The sequence below is a fragment of the Pagrus major genome, chromosome 22 (genome assembly GCF_040436345.1).
Source record: "Pagrus major chromosome 22, Pma_NU_1.0".
Taxonomy (NCBI): domain Eukaryota; kingdom Metazoa; phylum Chordata; class Actinopteri; order Spariformes; family Sparidae; genus Pagrus; species Pagrus major.
In genome coordinates this window covers 22,894,202-22,915,213 of record NC_133236.1, presented here as the reverse complement: position 1 = coordinate 22,915,213, position 21,012 = coordinate 22,894,202, and the positions used below count along the sequence as shown (strand labels likewise).

General features: G+C 43.3%; 1 protein-coding gene across 1 annotated transcript; it reads left to right on the top strand.

The window, feature by feature from the left end:
* Positions 1-813: 813 nt before the first annotated feature.
* Positions 814-19,999, top strand: LOC141018231 (phosphatidate phosphatase LPIN1-like). Its single transcript, XM_073493154.1, has 20 exons — positions 814-987; positions 9,152-9,355; positions 9,548-9,643; positions 11,338-11,630; positions 12,894-12,995; positions 13,088-13,211; positions 13,306-13,651; positions 14,207-14,300; positions 14,573-14,757; positions 14,850-14,943; positions 15,185-15,254; positions 15,889-15,981; positions 16,065-16,114; positions 16,220-16,358; positions 16,472-16,620; positions 16,978-17,064; positions 17,173-17,325; positions 17,475-17,589; positions 17,735-17,838; positions 18,087-19,999. Exons 1-20 carry the CDS (start codon positions 913-915, stop codon positions 18,250-18,252), a joined length of 2,739 nt encoding a protein of 912 aa, XP_073349255.1. The 5' UTR covers positions 814-912; the 3' UTR covers positions 18,253-19,999.
* The last annotated feature ends 1,013 nt before the right edge of the window (positions 20,000-21,012 follow it).

The window sequence follows — 21,012 nt, the reverse complement described above, 5'->3', positions numbered from 1 at the left end:
CCTTTTCTCATCAAGACTGTAATTAAAAGTTCCAAAAAAAAGCTATAACATGGACCTTAAGCAACAAAATCTAGCGTGACCTTAAAACATGTCACCAGGATATGTGACCAAGATGATTAACTTTGTTTCTAGACACATTTAGTAAAGATTTTCTACCACAGTGCAACATTTCTGTACAACCTAAGTAAGTGGTTGGAAATCGGAGCTTCAATCTTGCACGTGAAGGCAACCCTCGGCCCTTATTTCCAAGCGTGCATGTTTTTACTCATTTTAGCCACTAGGGGGCGGTGGAGACTTGTGTTGACAGAGCTGCAAGCAGCCACATGGCCAAATGTCTCTCTGCACACATCCATGACCTTTATACCAAAGGTCACTAGGTGAGAACCATCAGCGACACCAGTGTCGTATCAGTTCCTGGAGTTGCTTGGTACCAGAGAAACTTGGAGTACACCCCAAGTGACAGGTGCTCTGCTCTCATGTCGCTGACAGCACTGCCATGACCAACATCGGTCAATAGCAACAACAGGTGTCAGGAGTCTCTATGTTAACTAATGAGAAATTTACACATGGGATAAAACCGTCATGCATGCATTAGGAGGGGGAGCTCTTTGCTGAGGTCACTTGTCGCCTGACTGGCGTGTGAGGGAGCCCCGCTTAGACCGACGTTCTGATAAACAAGCCTAATAGGTGTCCCCCTCTTCAGATGCCGAAGAAGTCAGAGGGTCTGGTGGTACGATGACCACTCCAGAAACGTATCAGGTTTCCGACCAGGGGGCCCAGGTAAAATTAGTAAGACGCTGTCCACTTGCAGCCCGGCAGTCAGACACCAGACATGCTCAGAGAGTGAGGACGCAAGCTCTAGACTGGACCGGACCAGAGACCCGCAGCTGCGATCAAACTTATAATGGAATCATGACATCAGCAGAGGATGGTGACGATTTCTATGAGGCCGATGAGCACGATGCCACTGACACCACCTGGAGCTGGGTAAAGTGATTTGCGGATCATCTGCATGTGTGGAAGAGAAAACAAAGCATGCATGATGAGCTAAAGAGAGCACATCTTCATTAGGGCTGCAACTAATGATTATTGTCATGACTGATTAATCTGTTAATCTGTGTTCTTTTACTATCATAAATGACAATGAAACATAGTAAATCTTTATATTTAAGTAGCTGCAAACAGCTACGTGTGACATTTTTGCTTGAAAAATGACTCAATCAAGGTAAAACTGCACTTTTATAACATCTCAGAAATGTCACATGTCCTGTAGCCGGTTCCTCGGACAGCACAGATAGTTAGACAAGGGGGGGGGTTTCAAGTAATTCCCCCCTGTAAGACGATCTGTTTCCCACTGAAACTTGGGAGGGTGAAGGGAGAGAAAAAGGTGTGAGGGGCCGGGGGAACGAGAGGAGACGCGGGGTGGAGGGATGGCCTGATGGATCAGGTGATATTCTCACTCCTTCTGTGGTTTTGTGAGTCTTTGCTTATTTGGAAAGAAGGATTGTACCTTGGAAAAACACAAGAATGTGTCATACAGACTCATGATGTCTGAGCTTCTGCCTGATTGCAACTGAACTTCATGTGATCTTTTGCAGAACTTGTTGCCCAAAACTCCCTTGAGGATATTTGTGGATGCTTGTATTTCCCTTTCAAACATCCCCGTTTAAAGTCGTGAGTAAATGACAAACATCCATCTCCCTTTCTCCTCCTTTTAGAGCCACCATCCAACAATGTTTTGCCCAAGAGGTCGTTTAAAACCCCTCTCTTACCCTCATAATCTCTCTCTAATAAGTACAAAGAGTTTTTTTCCTTGTAATCTCTGTATCACAGCTCGGCAGTTCCAGCTAATATTGTCTCATGACTCTCAGACCAGACTCGCCTGAGCCAATCAGAGGCCTTGATATCAACCGTGTAGAAATGATTATGCAATGAAAAGGCACCGTGCCCTTTGCTGAGTCAACTTAAAATGACGTCTGAAGAGAATGAACAGTACTTGTACGTGTTTTGAAATGACTTGTGAGGAGATAGTCGTGTTTGTGGTGCAAACATTTAAAGGTGCACTACGTAGTTTTTAATCAGAAGAGAAAGATCTTCACTGACTGATTTTTTTCATGCATAAACAAACTGAATAAACAAAATATCTTCGTTTTCGTGACTGAATAAACAAACCAAACTTAAAGGACAACACAATTTCATATCGAATATTGTAATATTTCTTCTCCAAAAACCACACAGTGCCCCTTTTAACCCAGAATATGTGATCTGCTGGGTTGTTGCCAGGTTTGACAGTGTGGTTTTGCACAGTAGGTAATGTTTACTCTCTTGCCGATTCAAAATAAATTCCTTTTACTATTCCTGGCAGGTATATGAATGTAGAGCAAACAAGTGGTTGCCCTACTTCAGTCTGGTTGGTGCATAGGAAGCGGTCAGCTCATATCTGCAAATACATGCGCTCAATTGGCAGAGCTGAGTGAAACCACACCAACGGGGGCGACATACTCCTCCAAGCAGGAAGGGTGAATCTTGGGTGCAATGCTAGATAAGGTCAACCCCGCAGGGACCGAGTCGGGCCTGATGGAAATCTGTGTGAACGCACGTTAAAGATGTTTGAACACTCAAGCGGATTAAAGCTGATTATTGTCGCTGGGTTGTTTACCGACACGGTCGTATGTCATCTTGTTTGTTGTAGCCTGATGCCGACCAAACATATTAAAAATTAAAAATGCTATCATGTGCTGTTTTGTGTCCAAGAGCGCGGCGTGTGAGCTCAGCTCTTCCTGGCAAAGCAGCTCGTTCTCAGAATCACGTCTGAGGACAGCTGAGCGGATCATATATCACTGGAGAATCCGGTGACAAGGCTGTGTCTGCAGCAGGGCCGGTGTGAGCTGACAACTGCTGGTTTTCAGATATAATGGTGTCATAGTTAGTAGAGGATTAGTACTGTATTTGCTTTGCAATGAGGATGGACACGTTTTCAAGTGTAGAAAGAAGGGTTGCAGGGTTAAAGGGGCGATATGTAGTTTTGTAGAAGAAATTCAAAGTCAGAATGTTAATATTTACATTATTGATGAGGTAACTCTGTTTCCATAAGTGAAAAAACAAGCTGTTCTCAGAGGAAAATAAGATCCCCAGAACACTGTGTGAAGCTAGAAAGGTGGCAGGGTCCGCCACATGTAAACAAAGTGAAACAGTATGAAATTGTGTTGTCCTTGAAGGTCAGTTTGTTTATTCAGTCACATTACCATTTCATCCCCAAAGCGCCTTTTACATCTTTAGCATTTAGGAGTTGTTTAGTGCAGAAGAGCAACCGTGATGAAAGTGCTGAAATCCAGGCTGTGGCAAAAGTGCGGTCACCACTAAAAGCGGCTGAATGAAACTTTAACTACACAGACGAAGAGATGTTTTAAATTGGCAATGAGGACAAAATGCTCTGCATGAGTGAGAAAGTTCAAGAGTACACTTCATTCATCACAAGAACAGCTACAAAGTTCGCCGTTTGTTCACTTCAGCTCAGCCTTCGCTCGATCTCACCCATGAAACTGAAAAGGTCCTATTTGTAAGAAACGTTGATTTTTGAGTCTCATTCCCGACTCGTCAAATACTGACGCCTTGGGACGGTGACCGACCCGACCTCCAATCCCAAAGCGTCAGTATTTTTGACAAGTTAGAAATGAAACTCAAAAATCAACTTCTTCACAAATAGGACCTTTAACACTCACTGCAACTGGATACTGGACTTCCTCACAAGCAGACTGTTCTGATTGGCAGTCCCACCTCCTCCACTCTAGTACTCTGGAAATCCCCAGGGCTATGTGCTCAGCCCCCTCCTGTTCACACTGTACACCCATGACTTCACTCCCAGACATCAAGAGAGCTGTATTAAGTATTAAGTACGTAGACAACACTGCAAATATCGGCTGCATTAGAAACAACGGAGCACAAAAGATACTAAAACGACGTCACCCATGCACACCACAGTCTGTTCACCCTGCTGCCGACTGGCAAAAGATACAGAAGTATCTGCTGCCATACCGCCAGACTACAGGAGGAGCTTCTTTCCTCGGGCTGTGAAGGAAATACGTGTTACACACCTTGTTGTACAACCCTGTGTTGTAAAAAGGGAATCAATTAAACCCTTGAACCTTGAAAAAAGCAGATGTTACATTTAAAATAACTTGTCATGTCGTTAAAGCGATAACAATTCTGCCAATCTATTCATTCATTCATTCATAAAACTGCTTATTGTCAGCTGAGGTAGACCGTTTAATGAGACAAAGCTCTCAGGAAACAAACTGGTACTGAAACTAAACATACAGGTTGTAAAAACCACAAAAGACACCACCTCGGCCAGAGCACAAGAACAAGCTGAGACAGCAGCTCTGACACTGAACACTGTGTCATGGTGACACACGTCACCGCTTGCCACTCAACAAATCATCAACTCGTTCAAATATGTGAGTGCAGCAAGTCTTTCTTTGGTTTTATCTTCAACTTTATTCACCAAATTCACAACAGCATCATCTGTGTGAACGCTGCAGAACTACACGCACAGATAACAACACGCAGGACTCAGCACAGTTGGTGGAAAAACCCTCGCAAGGATTCGCATTCTTCTTTTTCTGGTCGAGCCCAGAAAGTCTGCTTCACAGTTTGGAAAAACAATTAGATCCCATGTGCACACACACACACACACACACACACACACACACACACACACACACAAACCACAACTGGCTCTGGTTGTAGAGGAGCTGCACGTGACACGGTTGTAACGTGTCGTCTGTCAGATTTTTGGGCTGGAGTGGGCGGGTCTTCCATGAAAGGAGCTATTTCGCTGTCATGATTTTGGCTGCGTTCCCACACTCACACACACAGACACACAAAGGCAGATAATCTACAGTAGCTTTGAATGGACACATTTAATTTCATGTTTTCAAGTATAGAAAGAAGGGTTCCAGGGTTAAAGGGGCGCTACGTAGTTTTATAGAAGAAATTCAAAGTCAGAATATTAATATTTACATTATTGATGAGGTAATGATGCAAACTCTGTTCCCATACGTGAATAAACAAACTGTTCTCAGGGGAAAACAAGGTCCCCAGAACACTGTGTGAAGCTAGAAAGGTGGCAGGGTGCGCCACATATAAACAAAGTAAAAGAGTGTGAAATTGCGTTGCCTTTTAAAGGTGCTATTTGTAAGAAAAGTTGATTTTTAGGTAAGAGTTTGGAATGAGACTCAAAAATCAACTTTTCTTGCAAATAGCACCTTTAAGGTCGGTTTGTTTATTCAGTTTATTCATTCAAGAAACAGTTTTGTTTGTTTATTTGGTTTGTTGAGGCACAAAACAAATCAGCCAATGAAGATCTTTCTCTTCTGATTAAAACTTCTTCTAGCGCGCCTTTAAAATCCACACTAATGGACAAAACTTGCTATTAATCGAGCATATCAGTAGAGGAAAGGTACATCCACATCAGGACTGTGTTATGATCTCTCACGTGTATCAAAAATCTGTGTAAATCTGTAATTGTTGCTGCTAAACAGACACAGCAGGAGCTTTTCGTTCGTGCTGAGTTCAGTGTAAAGTCACCACCCGTCAACCACATCCTCCAGACACAGTTTCAGGAGCAGGTTTCAGGTTTAACACTGCACAACATCGCATGTGCTCCCATGCAGGCCTGTGATTGGCCGAGAGGATCACCTCACTGCATCGCCCTGAGTGGGGGACTTCAGACGATGACGTAGCGCCGCCGACTCCCGGCGTCACAGCTGAGGCGAGGTCGTGCCAAAATGTATATATAGCATCTTTATTTGATGGTTTTTACACTATATGTCTTCAACTTACACATCCAGTGACACGTTGAATGCGACTTAATGAAAACAGTGAATAATTCTTGCTATTTTTACGTAAAATAATTATAAATATGCGCCATAAAACACGTCAAACTCTTTGAGAATACCAATTAGACGCACTGATGTCAGCAGCTGTAGCCGTGTTGCCACTGTGGCAGCCGAAGCGATGCGTTTCACAACTCACCAGCTCGACGCTGATTGGTCAGCGGGCGGGACTTCGCTGCGCATGATGTCATCCGCCGAGTCAGAGAGTCAGAGAGACAGGCAGGGGGGCAGAGATGAGATGAGTATCCTGTAGGCTCGCACAGTCCGTGTTTTCGTCTTTGACAGCAGGTCGGGTCCACATCAAACACCCAGACGGAACCTCTATCTGGGGATACCGCTTCTATAATGTGTTGTCGGGCTGCCATTCACCGCTAAGGACGCGCCTGTCTCCGTGTGTTTTGTTAAAGGCTGTCAGCATACTGAGCTACAGAAGGTATGAGGCTGTTTTTATCATGTATTTGACTGCACCTGCCTGTGTGATCAATGCTCACAGTCGTGCTTATCTGTTGTGATCAATTATGTGTCCTTACAGTCTTTAAACATTTGCACTGTAATGTTCTGAGTCAGCTATTTACCTTCACCTATTGGGTTTTTTAAATGTCTTTCCCTTTAAAGGGGCACTATGTAGTTTTTTTGGGGAAGACATTTTAATCAAATTAGTTTGTTTTTTTCCGCCTAAACAAACTAAATAAACAAACTTTCTTCATGTTTATCAACTTAGCTTAAAGGACAACTCAATTCCACACTGTTTTACTGTTTGTATGTGGCGGACCCTGCCATCTGTCTAGTTTAAAGCAGTGTTCTGGGGACCAGGTTTGCCTCAGAGAACAGCCTGTTTAGTCAGTTATGGGGAAAAAAAATAATATTTCTTTAGTTTGTATCTATCTTTATCTATAGTTTGTATTATTACCTCATTAATATTGTACATTTCTTCTCCAGAACGACATAGTACCCCTTTAAATGTGTGGTTGGGAAATGGGCACATGTCTAGTCATGACTCTTTCCAGTAATTTGTCACTTACGTCTTCCACTCGCAGAGGCTTTTATTTTCTTAAATGATCAGGAGGAGTGTAGATGATGTTTTTCGAGAGGTATATGTTTCATGTCTGTGTAGTAATATTGTGAAAGTGAAAGACTCTCTGTCTTTGTCTCTCGAGTTGCGCAGCCAGGTTCCAGCCTACAAGGAAATCCTCGTAACCGAAGCATTTAAGTCCATTAAACTAATGAGCATACCACAGTTAAACTACAGTCTCTGGCTTTAAAAAAAATAAATAAATAGGATTTCTCGAAGCAAATGAGTGGAAGGATTTCATCCACCACCACTCCTCTTTAAAACCAAGCAGTGCTGTCAGCGTTCTGAAACATTGTTCCTCTTTTTTTTTGTCTCATCTGTAAATCTATTTTTGGATGTGTGTTGCAGTGTTCGCACACACACACACACACACACACACCAAAAGCCCTCCGCTTTGCAAATCAGCTGGGTTTGCTCGCAGCTCTGTAGCTGTAACTGGATGCCTCGGTGAAAAGTGAAATGAATAATTAAAGATGATGAAGGTCGTCTATAAGAAGATTTCAGACATGCTTATGTCTCCTGCCGATCTAAAATTAGGGCTTGTCCTCTTCTATGAGGGGCCTCTCCTCCTGGTCACGTGCTGGAAGAGGGAAATATAATGGCATCGTTCCAAACATGTCTTCGCCTTTGCTGCCATCATTTTTGGGGGCCCACTGCCAAATGAGCCAAGGTCAGACCCCCATCTTCCTGTTATCAGACAGCTGCAAACTCCAAGGTGTCTTGGAAGCAAATGGGATCCATCACGTGTTGCCATTTGTGTCTGCATCCTAGAAATCTAAGTAACCTAGTCATTATGTGGCATCAGCAGAGACAAGGTTGAGTAGATTCTTACTACTCACCTTCTTTACCTCACCTCGTGCTGATAATGATCTTTATTCCAGAATCCACTAACAGAAAAAGACGTTTAGCGTATCATATTTTCAGGTGCTTAAACATACAGCAGGATCAGTACTCGAATGGACAAGTTAGGAACTGGATCCGTCCAAACATTACAGGTGTTTCTGAATGTTCACCGTGAATGCTTTTGGTCAGTAAACTTTGCTTGTTTTAGAAATGAATGAACAGGAAGACATACAGACCAAAGCCCAACAGTCCCCTTTTGTACTCACTCATAGATACCAATCACCTCAATAAGCCTGATTTGTTTTTCATTAAGATCAGTACATTATTTCCTGAGAAATTAATGAAAATGTTGAAAGAAAGTGAGAAAAACTCCTGGATCTGTCCCTTTATCCAGATCCACACCAAAAGTTAATGGGGTCTATTCTGGGCTGAGACCCATCCTCCATTCAACTTTCGTGGAAATCTGTTCAGTAGTTTTTATGTAATCCTGCTCACAAACCAACAAACGAACACAGGCAAAAATATAACCACCTTGGGCGGAGGTGATACTGGAGTGTAATACTGACTAAGAGGTGTGCAACTGTTGTATGATGCAAAGATGAATGATCCACATACTCAGACTAATGCGTTCATTCAGTTATAGTGCAGTTCTGACGTAATCGCGTCCGTTACCTTCAAAAGACATTTGCATTGTTGACATTCACAGTCCTCACATTGTGAATACTTGGCCAGGTCTTCTGATGTAGGTAAGCCTCGGTTAACCTCAGCCAGTAAATGCCATGGAGGGTTCTGGCATCAGCTTCACACAAACATAGTTTGTCCTTTGACCCCTTGTTGTCTGGGGTTGCTGAATGGAAAACAGTCCGATAGGATTTCGGGACTTATCAGGAACAGGAGCAGAGTGTGGGAAGGTCGGAGCTGCAACAGGTTCTTCCTACAGTATGTAGGCCACAGACTGTCCTGGGACAATCTACAAGAGTACTGAACAGTAACCAGCCTCCATGTCCTCGTTCTTTAGCCATACAAGGAATAGGGCAGCTCAGAAACTGACTTCAGATCAGAGAGGATTAGAATAACTTCACCCCATTCCTCCTGAAGAAGCCTTGTACGTCATCAGCGCTTTGATTGACAGGCTGAAGAATGGCACAGCAGATGCCGTTTCATAAACACCCTCGCGTTTGAAGGGTGACTGAGTTCGAGGCATGGGTACATCCAGTCTTGTGGAGCTTAGTGCTTACGACTTGGCGATTTAAGCAGCAAATTTAGACCTTTTGGTATGGAGGTAGTTTATTAATGCTAAATAGTCTAAGTCAATCTCCTTCATTGTGCCCTCCAACAGACCCGCCAGACCATGAACTACGTGGGCCAGTTGGCAGGCCAGGTGTTTGTCCAGGTCAAGGAGCTCTACCGAGGCCTCAACCCCGCCACCCTTTCCGGCTGCATTGACGTCATCGTAGTGAGGCAGCCCGATGGATCCCTGCAGTGCTCGCCTTTCCACGTCCGCTTCGGCAAGATGGGCGTCCTGCGTTCCCGAGAGAAAGTGGTGAGGAGACACAAAAATATGAAACCGCCTTTGAAGTTAATGGCTGACGGCAACAATGATTAGTACGTTAGTGATATGCCAGCAATTGCACCTTTAAGGGAAACAGGATTGAGAATTGAGGGTTATTAAGTCTTGTTACCAATGATTCCCCCATTTTCCCCTCCTCTTTTACCCTTTTCTCCTCTCCTCCAGGTGGATATGGAGATCAATGGAGAACCAGTGGATCTACATATGAAACTCGGGGACAACGGAGAAGCATTCTTTGTGCAGGAAACAGAAAATGATCAGGTATGCAAGACCGTAAATGGCTCTGTAAATTGCTCCAGACTGTTGTGTAATACCAACCGTTCATTAAATGGCGCACGCCGATTCAAGTGAAAACAAGATTCAAACGAAAACACACATCATTCTCCACCCTCGTGACATGCTGGAACCTAGACACACCCATGTTTACAATCGAGAAGCACTAACCCAACCATCTTCCTCCTCACACACTGTCATAGTAGTCTGAACAAGGTCACGCTGTGTGCAGAGTTGGCACAGCCACCAGGAATTTCTTCCTTTCCCTTTTGGCTGAAAAGCATTCCTCTGTTCATCAGCGAGTCCTGAATGCAACATTTACAAACTCAGGCTCTGTGACCTACATTAGGTGCTGTTGCCTAATAACTGAGGATAAACCAGGAGGGGAGCTTTCTTGCAAAAAAATAGATGAAGTGCCTCCCCTTTCTGAAACTGGTCATGCTTTTGTGAAGAACAACCATTCAGAACTAATTTCAGAATTCATGGAAAACTAAGATAGTCTTCCGCAGTTCTTGGAAACATTGAGTGTTTTGTTTTGGTTTTCAGTTGGAAGAGCCATGTGGCATGATTCAAAATGTTTCTTCGCTATTGTATGCACGTGAGGACGCATGAAGCTGAAAGACATAAACAAGCGGTGAACTACAGAGGCCCGGGGGCCGGCCCCAACAAGGGAAGTGGGTGATTTATTCTCCCCAGGGTGGTATCAGATTCCCAGTTCTGGAAGAGCGCGGAGGGGAGGAGGATTGTGTCTCTGAACTTTTTTTTTTTTCTTGGCACAGTGAAGCAAAACGTGAGGGAGCATTGTCCGACCACAAATCACATGATTATAGGCTGCTCCAGATTTTCCTCCCGCTCTCGCTTTTTTTCTACATGTCCGCGCACACACATGCACATGCACAGACACATTTAATGCTCCCTTGTGTGGGCGGCAGCAGGAGACCCTCCTGGAAAGCCTTTTCCTTTCCTAGAAGGAGGTGAAGCGGCCTCTTTTCACAGAACTGAAGAACAGATTCTGTTTTGGATTGGCTGTTTTGTTTCGCTGGCGTCTCCTCGCAGGAGAAGAGGCTGCAAAGAGTTTGGCAGCGATTGAACACAATTGCCTCAGACCAAAATTGTGCAAAGCAACAACAGCAGAGTCAGATTTTATACATGCTGCAGCACAAACCTTTCTTTGTTTCGCAAGCAGATGCAAACAGAAATTAAAAAATAGGTCATGAAGGGGCACTACGTAACCTTTCAAACAATTTTGGAAATATAGTCCTTCATTCTTGATGTGTCGGACTGTGTTTGTTCTCATCCCAACAGAACTCAAAATGGAAACCTGTTTTGATCTAATGTTTACAAACACAAACGCGTCTTTTTTGTTTGTTTATAGCCCCTTTAAAAAGTTGCTTAGTGCTCCTTTAAAAAACAGTTGTTTATAGCAAAACTGTAGATCCTGTTTAGATACAAGCAATACTTCCAAACTCTTTTGGATGGTTTGAATCTTAAATCCTTGCCTTGATTCGTTCTTATTTCTCACCATTTTTTGCAACTGTGAAGCACTTTAAGCCCTCGTTTCAGAAAGTGCTACAGAAAAAAAACACACACTTGAGAAATCGCCTCTCTCCTTTCACGTAAGTCACATGATCCTGTTTGAATTTCAAAGAATTTGTTCATCGTTTCACTTCTCGTCAAAACAGGAAGTGGTTCCCTTCTACCTGGCCACCTCTCCGATCATGTCGGACGGGGCCCTGCTGATGAGCTCCTCTCTGATGGGGAAGAAGAGCTCCGTGGGGCCGTCCATACAGACCCTGGGCTCGACGGCGAGCGCGGGAGAGAATGGCGGCGGGATGATGAAGAAGAGGAGGAAGAGGAGGAGGAAGGCTCGGGCCGACAGCGTGAGGAGGGAGGAGAGCGGGGACTACTCGGAGGACGAGGACATGTTCACCATAGACATCAGCTCGGATGAAGGGACCGAAAGGGAAAGCAGCAGGTAAGGAGGTCGAACGAAAAAGGGAAGAAGCGGTGGAATAATAACGAGATGCATGTGAGCTGCAAGAAAAGAGGAAAAGCGGTACACGTGACAGAGTGAGGGAGGGGGGAGGAGGGTGGACAGCGAGGCAGGGAGATAAAAAGTATAATACATCACTTAAATGAGCTGTGAGAGCAGCTGTAATGGAACTGGCAAGAATAAACAGAGCGGCATCTGTAGTGGAGAGGTCTCCAGCTGTGGCACGAACTCAAAACCATATGGAAAACACCACTTTAGCTGTGTGATTTGTTGCTGGACGGAAAAAGAAGAAGCTTTGCGTGTGAAAAGAGGAAATCTCTTCTTCACTGTGGTTGTTTTTGTTAAGGAGTGCATGTGCACACAGGAGGAAACTGACAACATGTAACTTGGCCTCTGGTGTGCAGTGCAGCATTAGATCTAAAACAGACCAGTAGCAGGTCAGGCGTGCAGCTTTAGGAGCCTGTGTGTTGAATTCCACTTATCATGAATGAACACAGCTGCGGCTGTAAAAAAAAGACAACATGACAGATTTATTTTCATCTCTGCACGTGAGTGGGGGATACGTTACAGCTAAATTTTGGCTCAAGTCTACTGTAAAACAACACCAGGATGCTTATTTCAGTCATGTACAGTGAGTACAGCTATCAGCAGATGGTTAACCAGGTGGTTGTAGATGTAAACAAACCGTTATCATGCTTCCAACGATCTATAAGCAATCTGCTTTGCATTTCTTACAATTACGATGAAATCTGATTGCGTTGTTAAGTTTAAGTAATCAAGAATAACAATTTGCACCAGTGTTCAACCATTAAACAGTGTGACAACATTGTAGCTGCAGGACATGTTATGTTGCGAGTGCAGGTGGAATGCAACAAGTTCGGGCCTGATTCATGTGGGTGTTGAAAGACACTTTAGAAAGTGTTTGAGTGGAAGGATGTTTACAATAACAGAACATTAAAGGTGCAATATGTAAGGTTTTTACATAATTTATGTAAGTTTTAAACATTCAAAAACGACCTGAAATTATCAACACAATGTGAAGAAATAACAGTTTTAACCTTATGTCAGGGACATGTTTGTATTGTGTTGCAGAGATATCTATTTCAACAACACCATTACTGCCCCGGTGCTCCGAGCTCCAAGTCCAGGCAGAGTCAGCTAATATGACCACTAGCTGCACAGCTAACTGAGCTGGCTAGCTAGCAGTATATAGTACATTATTACATTTTTATGTATGTGTTTCAGGACTTCATCTCGAGACGTCCTAAGAGACGAGACAACTAGCGGCTCTTTCAAACAGACCGGCATCTACACTCGCTCAGACGGAGAGTGGAGCCCCATTCAGAGGTGCCTCATCCACACAAATGATGATGACCTGCATGTTATTATTCAGAAAAAAACAGCTCTTTAATTTTTTTCATCTTCTTTTCCTCTCTCAGCCCTGGAAACTCACGTCCCACCTCTCCCAAGAGTGACTCTGAGCTGATGACTAAGCAGTCAGATGCAGAAAGTCAGAATCCGGCCATGCACTGGGCGTGGGGAGAGCTGCCACAGGCTGCCACGGTAACCAAACTCTCCCCATGGAAAACATACACAGAGAGACTCCATATACTGTATATAAATAATACTTAATGGTTTCTTTTTCCTTCTTTTCTAGCCGTCCTTCCTCCCAGTGAAACCCGACCCTCCACCAGTTTGCCCAGTATCCATCCCCGTGACTGAAAGCACACACTTCCGTGTGATAACTCGCGAGACGTCCTCAGAACAGTGCAGACCCCGCTCTGAAAGATCACCACTCAGACTGCTCATGACGGAGGAGACCAGCGAGCGGAGGGTCGTCACAGTCGGGATGGAGACAGAATCCATGAGGATGGAGTCGCAGACGGTAACCTTGGAGACGCAGGTCATAACGGCTGGAGGCGCGGCAGCTCAAATGATGTGCGACATGGAGGAGACGATGCCTCGTCAACCGGGCAAGACGGACTCTCCGTCCAAGAGAAAAGGTGATATGTCACTCAACAATACAGTATCACGTATTTTTCCTTTGGGAGTCTTGTTTTTCTATCAAGCCCTCATTTAATTTACTGAGGTTTTAAATAGTCCGCTGTAGCGCAGCTCAGTTCCAAGGTATTTGGTTTGTGGTGTTGAAATCACCAAGAAATGATATATGGAAGATCTTTCTAAATATAATGACGGTCACTCTTAATAACCAAACCCAGTACTCCGCTGTTGCAAAACATTTTTGAGGTTCACCACAAACCAAATATCATTTCTTGCATTTTATTAAGAAAACAAAGCTGTATTTGTTTTCTGGGTAACATAACGTGCAATACGCTTTGCACAAATATCCACTGTACTGCCTGTTTTGCTTGTAGAGGAATTATAGGCCAAACATAAACTTAGAAGTATGCTATTACAACGGATATCAGAAACACTGTCCAGCAACAGAAACATGAGCACAGGCAGGAGACTGGAATCCTAATCCTTTCCTCACTCATGACTTAACCCGAGAGGAAAGCAAATACGATGAAGCTGATGGTGTCGTTGCTTTGTTGCAGACAAGAGAAGCCGCCATCTTGGCTCTGATGGAGTTTACCTGGATGACATTACGGACCTTGAACCTGAAGTGGCGGCCCTTTATTTCCCCAAGAAGTACGTGGAGTCACAATTTATATTTAGTGAAAGATTTAAAGGACTACTGCGTATGATTTAGGGGGATCTTTTTTATTAGTATGTTTTCATTACGGTGCAATCACCTGAAAATAAGAATTGTTGTGTTTTTGTTATCTTGGGAATGAGAGGGGAGCGGGTTCTCTGCGGCAACCTAAAATCAGGAAACAAGAGGCCACTAAATCCTTCACACTGGACCTTTACCGCATTGAAATGGCTCAGATTAACATTAATATAACTCCTCTCCTCTGCAGCGATGGTGGCGGAGCAGTGAGGAGCATCTCGGACCCGGGCCTCCACAGCACCAGTCTGTCCCCACAGTCGGTCAGCTCTGGTGGGGACAGCGGAGTGGACAGCTACTGCGACCCAATGTCCGACTTACCATCTATCACCATCTCGTTGTGCGGAGGACTCACTGACAACAGGGAGATCACGAAAGGTGAGATTCTCGCTCTGACACTGCACAAACACTGTGTTAAGCTGTAGGAAAAAGGGAAATTGAACATTACGTGTGTGTGTGTGCGCTTACAGAGCAGTTCCACGAGAAGATCATCTCTTTCCAGCAGTTTGCAGACAACCCCTCCATCATCGACGACCCCAATTTGGTCGTGAAGATTGGCTCCAAGTAAGACACTCGCTTCCTGGAGAAAGAGCATGTTTGTGTCTAAATATAGTGGAACAGCAGTTTATAATCCACTGCATGCTGTATTGATTTACTGCCGCGGCAAAAACTGCAGTTTACGCAGGATTGTTTGGGCTCATAAAGAGGTGTTTTTTTTTTTGCAAGGACATTCAGCTGACAGAGTGTTTTTTTTTTTTGCAACAGTTATGGAGCTGATAAAAACATATGTTGTTTTCTCCCTCAGGTACTATAACTGGAGCACTGCGGCTCCACTCATGCTGGCTATGCAAGCTTTTCAGAAACCGCTGCCAAAGGTAAGAAATTGATTCTCGGAGCAGACACTGAGAAGTCAAGCTGTAGGCTGGCTGTGTTACATGAATACCACTCCCCCTTTTGACAGAAACTGGTACTGCACCCTGTATGTTTGCATCCCTGGACTCCTTATACTTCTTCCCCACCTTAAATTCATTATGCTGCATTATTTGCAAACTATAAACTTGCAATCTAAATGTTCTGTTATTGGAGCCTCTGTTTTATCGCACAAGTTAAACTTTGTCTTCCCTTCTGTTCCCCTCCCTCTTATTTCATCACTCCATCCATTCGTTAGCTTTCTTGCCTCAGTTATATTCACTCAGCCTTAGAGTTTCTCCTCTGTTGTCTGACCGGCGTGCTCGGCTACAGCTCTGTACGTCGAGGCAGTAATTTTTCCAACTCACTGCGCTTCCTGTTTTTACTTTCCCTACTATACCTTCCTCATTCTTTGTCCTCAAACGCTTGAACCCTCCCACACATGCTTTGTTTTTCCTCATTCCAACCACAGACACCGTTGTTGTTTCTGTGTTACTGTTTGTTGATTTTACGGCCTGGTTTGGCTTCAGTTTTTTAAGTGTGTTTTTTTACGGTGTTGTGTTTTTTCGTTGTTTTGGTGCTGTGTGTGCTCCGCTCCAGGCTGCGGTGGAGAACATCATGAAGGAGAAGATGCCCAAGAAAGGTGGGAGGTGGTGGTTCTCCTGGCGAGGCAGAAACAGCAACTCCAAATCGGTAATTTCCCCTGCAGACCTACAGATTGGGATTATTGCTTTACATGTCAGTTGTTAAGTACTCAAGTTTCTTTCCTCTTGCAGGATTCGGCCTCTGAGCGTGGGGCCTGTGGCTCCGCTGAGCAGGCAAACAGGTGAGGAACCTCAAAACATTGCTGTCCATAAAATATCCCTTCGAGTTAGCAGGGGGCTAAACCTCTAACTGACGGGATATCTTTTATTAATCTGTCCGATGCTAGACATAAAGAAGAGTCCTCCTCTAGCGACGAAGACCACAGAGCATCCAACCAGGGCTCTACCAGCATCCAATCAGAGCTTGGGCACGCACCAGGAGGCGTGTCTTATAAGAAAACACTCCGGCTGACATCAGAGCAGCTGGTGAGCAGTTTGTTTTGCAGACGTCGTCATTTTTAAATTGTTAATCCTCATCGTTTTGTACCGTCATATATTATTTCTCATTCTCTTTCTCTGTCTCACTCACACACGCACAGCTGTCGCTCCAGCTGCAGGACGGTCCCAACGATGCTGTGTTCAGCGTGACCACTCAGTACCAGGGAACCTGCCGCTGTCAGGGCACCATCTACCTCTGGAACTGGGACGACAAGATCATTATCTCAGACATAGATGGCACCATCACCAGGTATATCATACATGTGGATATATACTTTTACATCTTTCTCTAGGACATAATTGAACTGAGTTTAGAGCGAAAATGGATCAGAAATGGACCCAAAATGTCAGAGTCATCTGAAATTATCTTTTTACAGCAGTTTCATTTGTCACATTCATTCGTTGTTGATTATGAGGCAGTTTAGATTAAATACACAGCTTCCTGCAAGCATTAACCTTTATCTAAATGGCAGAATGAACGGGCGGCCTTTACCTTCTCATTACTGCATCTTTCAAACTCCCTCTTCCACGTCTTCTATCCGTCAAAGATGTAAATCTTTTAACAATAAGGAAAAGCCTGTACTCAGACGTCCAAATGTCATTCCAGGTCCGACACATTGGGTCACATCCTCCCCACGCTGGGGAAAGACTGGACCCACCAGGGCATTGCACAGCTCTACCACAAAGTCAGCCAGTAAGCACTCGTTTATTAACTCAAAAAGGCACAAATCACTTGAAAATCCCGTACGAGCAAACTCGTTGATCATTATTAACACATTGGCTTATTCTCTCTCTCTGTCAGAAATGGCTACAAGTTCCTGTACTGTTCAGCTCGAGCTATCGGCATGGCTGACATGACCAGAGGTTACCTCCACTGGGTCAATGAGAGGGGCACCATGCTCCCCATGGGCCCCGTCCTGCTCAGCCCGAGCAGCCTCTTTTCAGCTCTGCACAGGTATCTCATTCTCACATGCACACTTACTTATTTTTTTTTTTCTAAATTAGCGCACTAGAGTAATATAACGGTGTGCAAGAAGAGAGCGAGAGGAGACTCTGTTGCTTAAGCATTGTTGTCTCTGTGGTGTGTTTGTGTGCGGTCGACAGGGAGGTGATCGAGAAGAAGCCAGAGAAATTCAAGGTGGAGTGTCTCAATGACATCAAGAACCTCTTCTACCCCAACCAACAGCCGTTCTATGCAGCGTTTGGAAACAGACCAACGGTACGCACACGTTATAAACAGTACAGTTGATGGTCAGATCAGGCCGACTCAGGAGTTTTTATTTGGTTGAGAATTAAAAGCTTGCATGAATATAAAGTTTGACTCAGATGCAAAACATTTCTGACACTCTCATGTGCATTTGCAGGATGTGTTTTCCTACAAAGAAGTCGGAGTGCCTCTGAACAGGATCTTCACAGTGAACCCTAAAGGAGAACTAGTGCAGGAGCACGCCAAGACCAACATCTCATCGTAAGTCCTGCATCCAGTTTACATGATCATAAATACTAGAAAAGAAATAATTCTGGGCCCAAAATCAATGGTTAATATAATAATTTAGCCATAGCTGATGCAGATATGCATCAAAATGTATCCAACACGTCAGATAAACACCTCTGTTATTGGTGGATGTCTTCTTAATTGCTGGTTGGCTGATTGCAGTCAACAAGGTGGATATCAGCCGATACTGATGTTGTTCTCTCCTCCTCTCCTCTCTTCAGTTATGTCCGTCTGGGCGAGGTGGTGGACCACGTGTTCCCCCTGAAGGTGCGAGCCTCCTCCTCGGACTTCCCCTGCTCGGACACCTTCAGCCACTTCACATACTGGAGGCAGCAGCTCCCCCGAGTGGAGCACCACGGAAACACACCTCCACAAACTGCCAGCTGACTACCTGTGGCCTGCTGAGCAGCGACTGACTGACTGACTGACTGATGGTGTGCTTGAGATGTAGCATTCGGATGGCTACATGTGTGGGATATGAATTTGTAGACTTTTATAGAAGACGGGGCACCTGTACTGGACAGCAGAGAGTGAATATAGCAGGTTAATCTGCTATGGAAACTCTTGAAACGCACAAGATGGATATAAGAGCACTTTTATGAAAAGATGGCGTCTGAAGCCTTCTGACTAGATGTATGTATATGAGAAAATGTAGTTATTTATTCAGGCAGCTTAGCACATATATGATATTTGAGTGAGTGTTGACGGCTTTTCAGTAGCTAGACTTTCTAGTCTATTTATTCAGACTGTTGCAAACTGTGTTTAAATGGGTGCTATGTAGTTTTGGAGAAGAGATTCAAAGTCAGAATTTTAATATTTACAATATAAATGAGGTAATAATACAAACTCAGACATATTATTTGTTCATATCTGGATAAGCAAGCTGTTCTCAGAGGAAAAGAAGGTCCCCAGAACACTGTTTGAAGCTAGAAAGGTGGCAGGGTCCGCCAAATATAAACAAAGTAAAACAGTATGAAATTGTGTCAATGAAGATCCTTCATTTTCTTCCCCAAAACTACGTAGTGCACCTTTAATATCTGTATGGCATCTGTTCACAATCATAAAGAACGCAGCCACACTGTGCAGAAAAATCAGAGAGCAAGTTACTTCAACTTGTGCCAAAAACTCCATGTAGAAATTTATTTTCTTACGCTGAACTTTTTCAATCAAGACTGTTACATACCCTCAACCCTCACGGAGGTGCAGATGTATACATGCAGCTTCCTTTTACTATGTGTGTGTAATCTATTACTCTGTTTGAAGTCAGTATTAGTTAGATAGTAGAGAGCTCAATGAATGACTGATCGTCCGCGTAGCTTGATATTAAACTGTGTAGAGGACAAGAGCTCCTGATATTAGATAGTTTAAAAAATGAATATTTATTGTTGCCGACACGAGAACAGAAAGCACAACGTTTTTAAAGGTCATGTCGTAAAAAATCTGTGAGAATCATGTTTTATTTTTCTATCGAAATCACGCAGTGTGTACATGTTGTGATCTGAATGTCATTTCTGTGTTTGACTTCATGAAATGTCCTTTAATTTATTCACACAGTAACACGATGATCGTTGAATCTACGTGACTGCTCCCCTCCCTCAGACCCATGCTTATTTCCATAAGTGCCATTAAGTATATTTTATTTATTCATCTGATTAGATGCTGACTGATAAATGTAGCTTAACATATACCCATTGGTTTTTCCTTTTATTGTAGCATGTCTGCCATTCCCTTGAAAATCCTTATCAGACTGCCTGTAGCTTCAGAGGACGATATGTTTGACTTTTTTCTAAGTAGCCGACACTTATAAAGGAATCTGTATGTCTTATAATCCCACAGATAACATGAGGTCATATATGAGCAGGAGCTGCGGTCATAGTGACCTGAACAGTATCATTAATGAGGGTAGTGTGAATATGTTTATGAAAGAGGACGTGTGTGTGTGTGTGTACATAATGCTTTAACATTATTCTTTCCATGAAAGAGCTTTAAAAAAGCCTGAAAGTGTGTTATCTTTGCCTTAACTGTGAAAAATACATGTATGAATTATTTGTTCTTTTACTCCCTCCACTCCTTTTGATGAGTTCACTGTTTAAATCGGTGTAATCAAACTCAATAAACATGCCTTGGTACATCAGTGCGTGTGCGTCACTGTAACTCTTCCTCCTCTTTTAAATCACAACCATCTGAATACAGTGATGGAAGAAGTATTCTGATCCACAGTACTCAACACCGCACTGTGAAAATACTCCAGTACAAGTAAAAAGTAAAGTCCAGCATTCAAAACTTTACTGAAGTCAAAATAATTTCCAACGGCAAAATATTAAAAGTAAAAGTACTCACTGTGCGGTATGTATGTGTTGCATTTTACGACCGGGTCATCTCACGCCAACTCACCCCGAATTCAGGACTTTTCTCGGTTCATGTCATCGATTTTCTTCAAGAAATTCATGCTCAAGCTTCTATGAAATTCTCCGGGTTCTGCAAAACCCCTCCACCTCTGTAGGTATCACACTGATTAAAGAAAAAACATCTTGCAGTCAAGACTGTCCGATAAAAGCACTGAAGGTAATATCACAGCCAATGAAGAGTATAAAAAAAGTATTATAACATCTTTTATTTTATATGTATCTGCAATGAATATTAACACTTTCACTTAAAAAACGTTTTGAAGGAAATTAAAATAATCTTTCAAAAACATGTTAAATGAGTAGTTTTTTGGCCTTAAAGCTATATTTAGCAAGATCTGTGTCTTGCTTCGGCCCTGTTGTGTTTGTTTGTTTTTGAACACTGTGTCATTTTGACCCAGAGGTAGAAAGTTTGCTCTTGGTCTGAAAAACAATAATTAACAAAACATTGTCACCGTTCAGTCACAAACCCTGTTTGAGATCAAACTTGTTGTATGATGTGACCCAGATTTACAGTGTAACTAGTACACGTCTTATAAAAGCACACAGGGGACTATTTAGCATGTATTTATTTAACTTTGTCATGTTTTATCTTCCATAAGAGCACTTTTTATGTGTTTGTGCCTGGATACACTGCAATTAAAGCCATTTATCATGAATGAATACACAATTGATCATGTTATCCACATATCTTTGGGGTAAAAATGAGAAACCGAATTATTAGTTTACCAGAACAGAAACA

Excerpts from the sequence above, each read along its gene's own strand:
- LOC141018231 (XM_073493154.1), top strand. The coding sequence starts at position 913 with ATGACATCAGCAGAGGATGGTGACGATTTCTATGAGGCCGATGAGCAC. Across the intron at positions 988-9,151 it reads CTGACACCACCTGGAGCTGG|ACCCGCCAGACCATGAACTA; the intron begins GTAAAGTGATTT and ends GCCCTCCAACAG. Across the intron at positions 16,621-16,977 it reads ATAGATGGCACCATCACCAG|GTCCGACACATTGGGTCACA; the intron begins GTATATCATACA and ends ATGTCATTCCAG.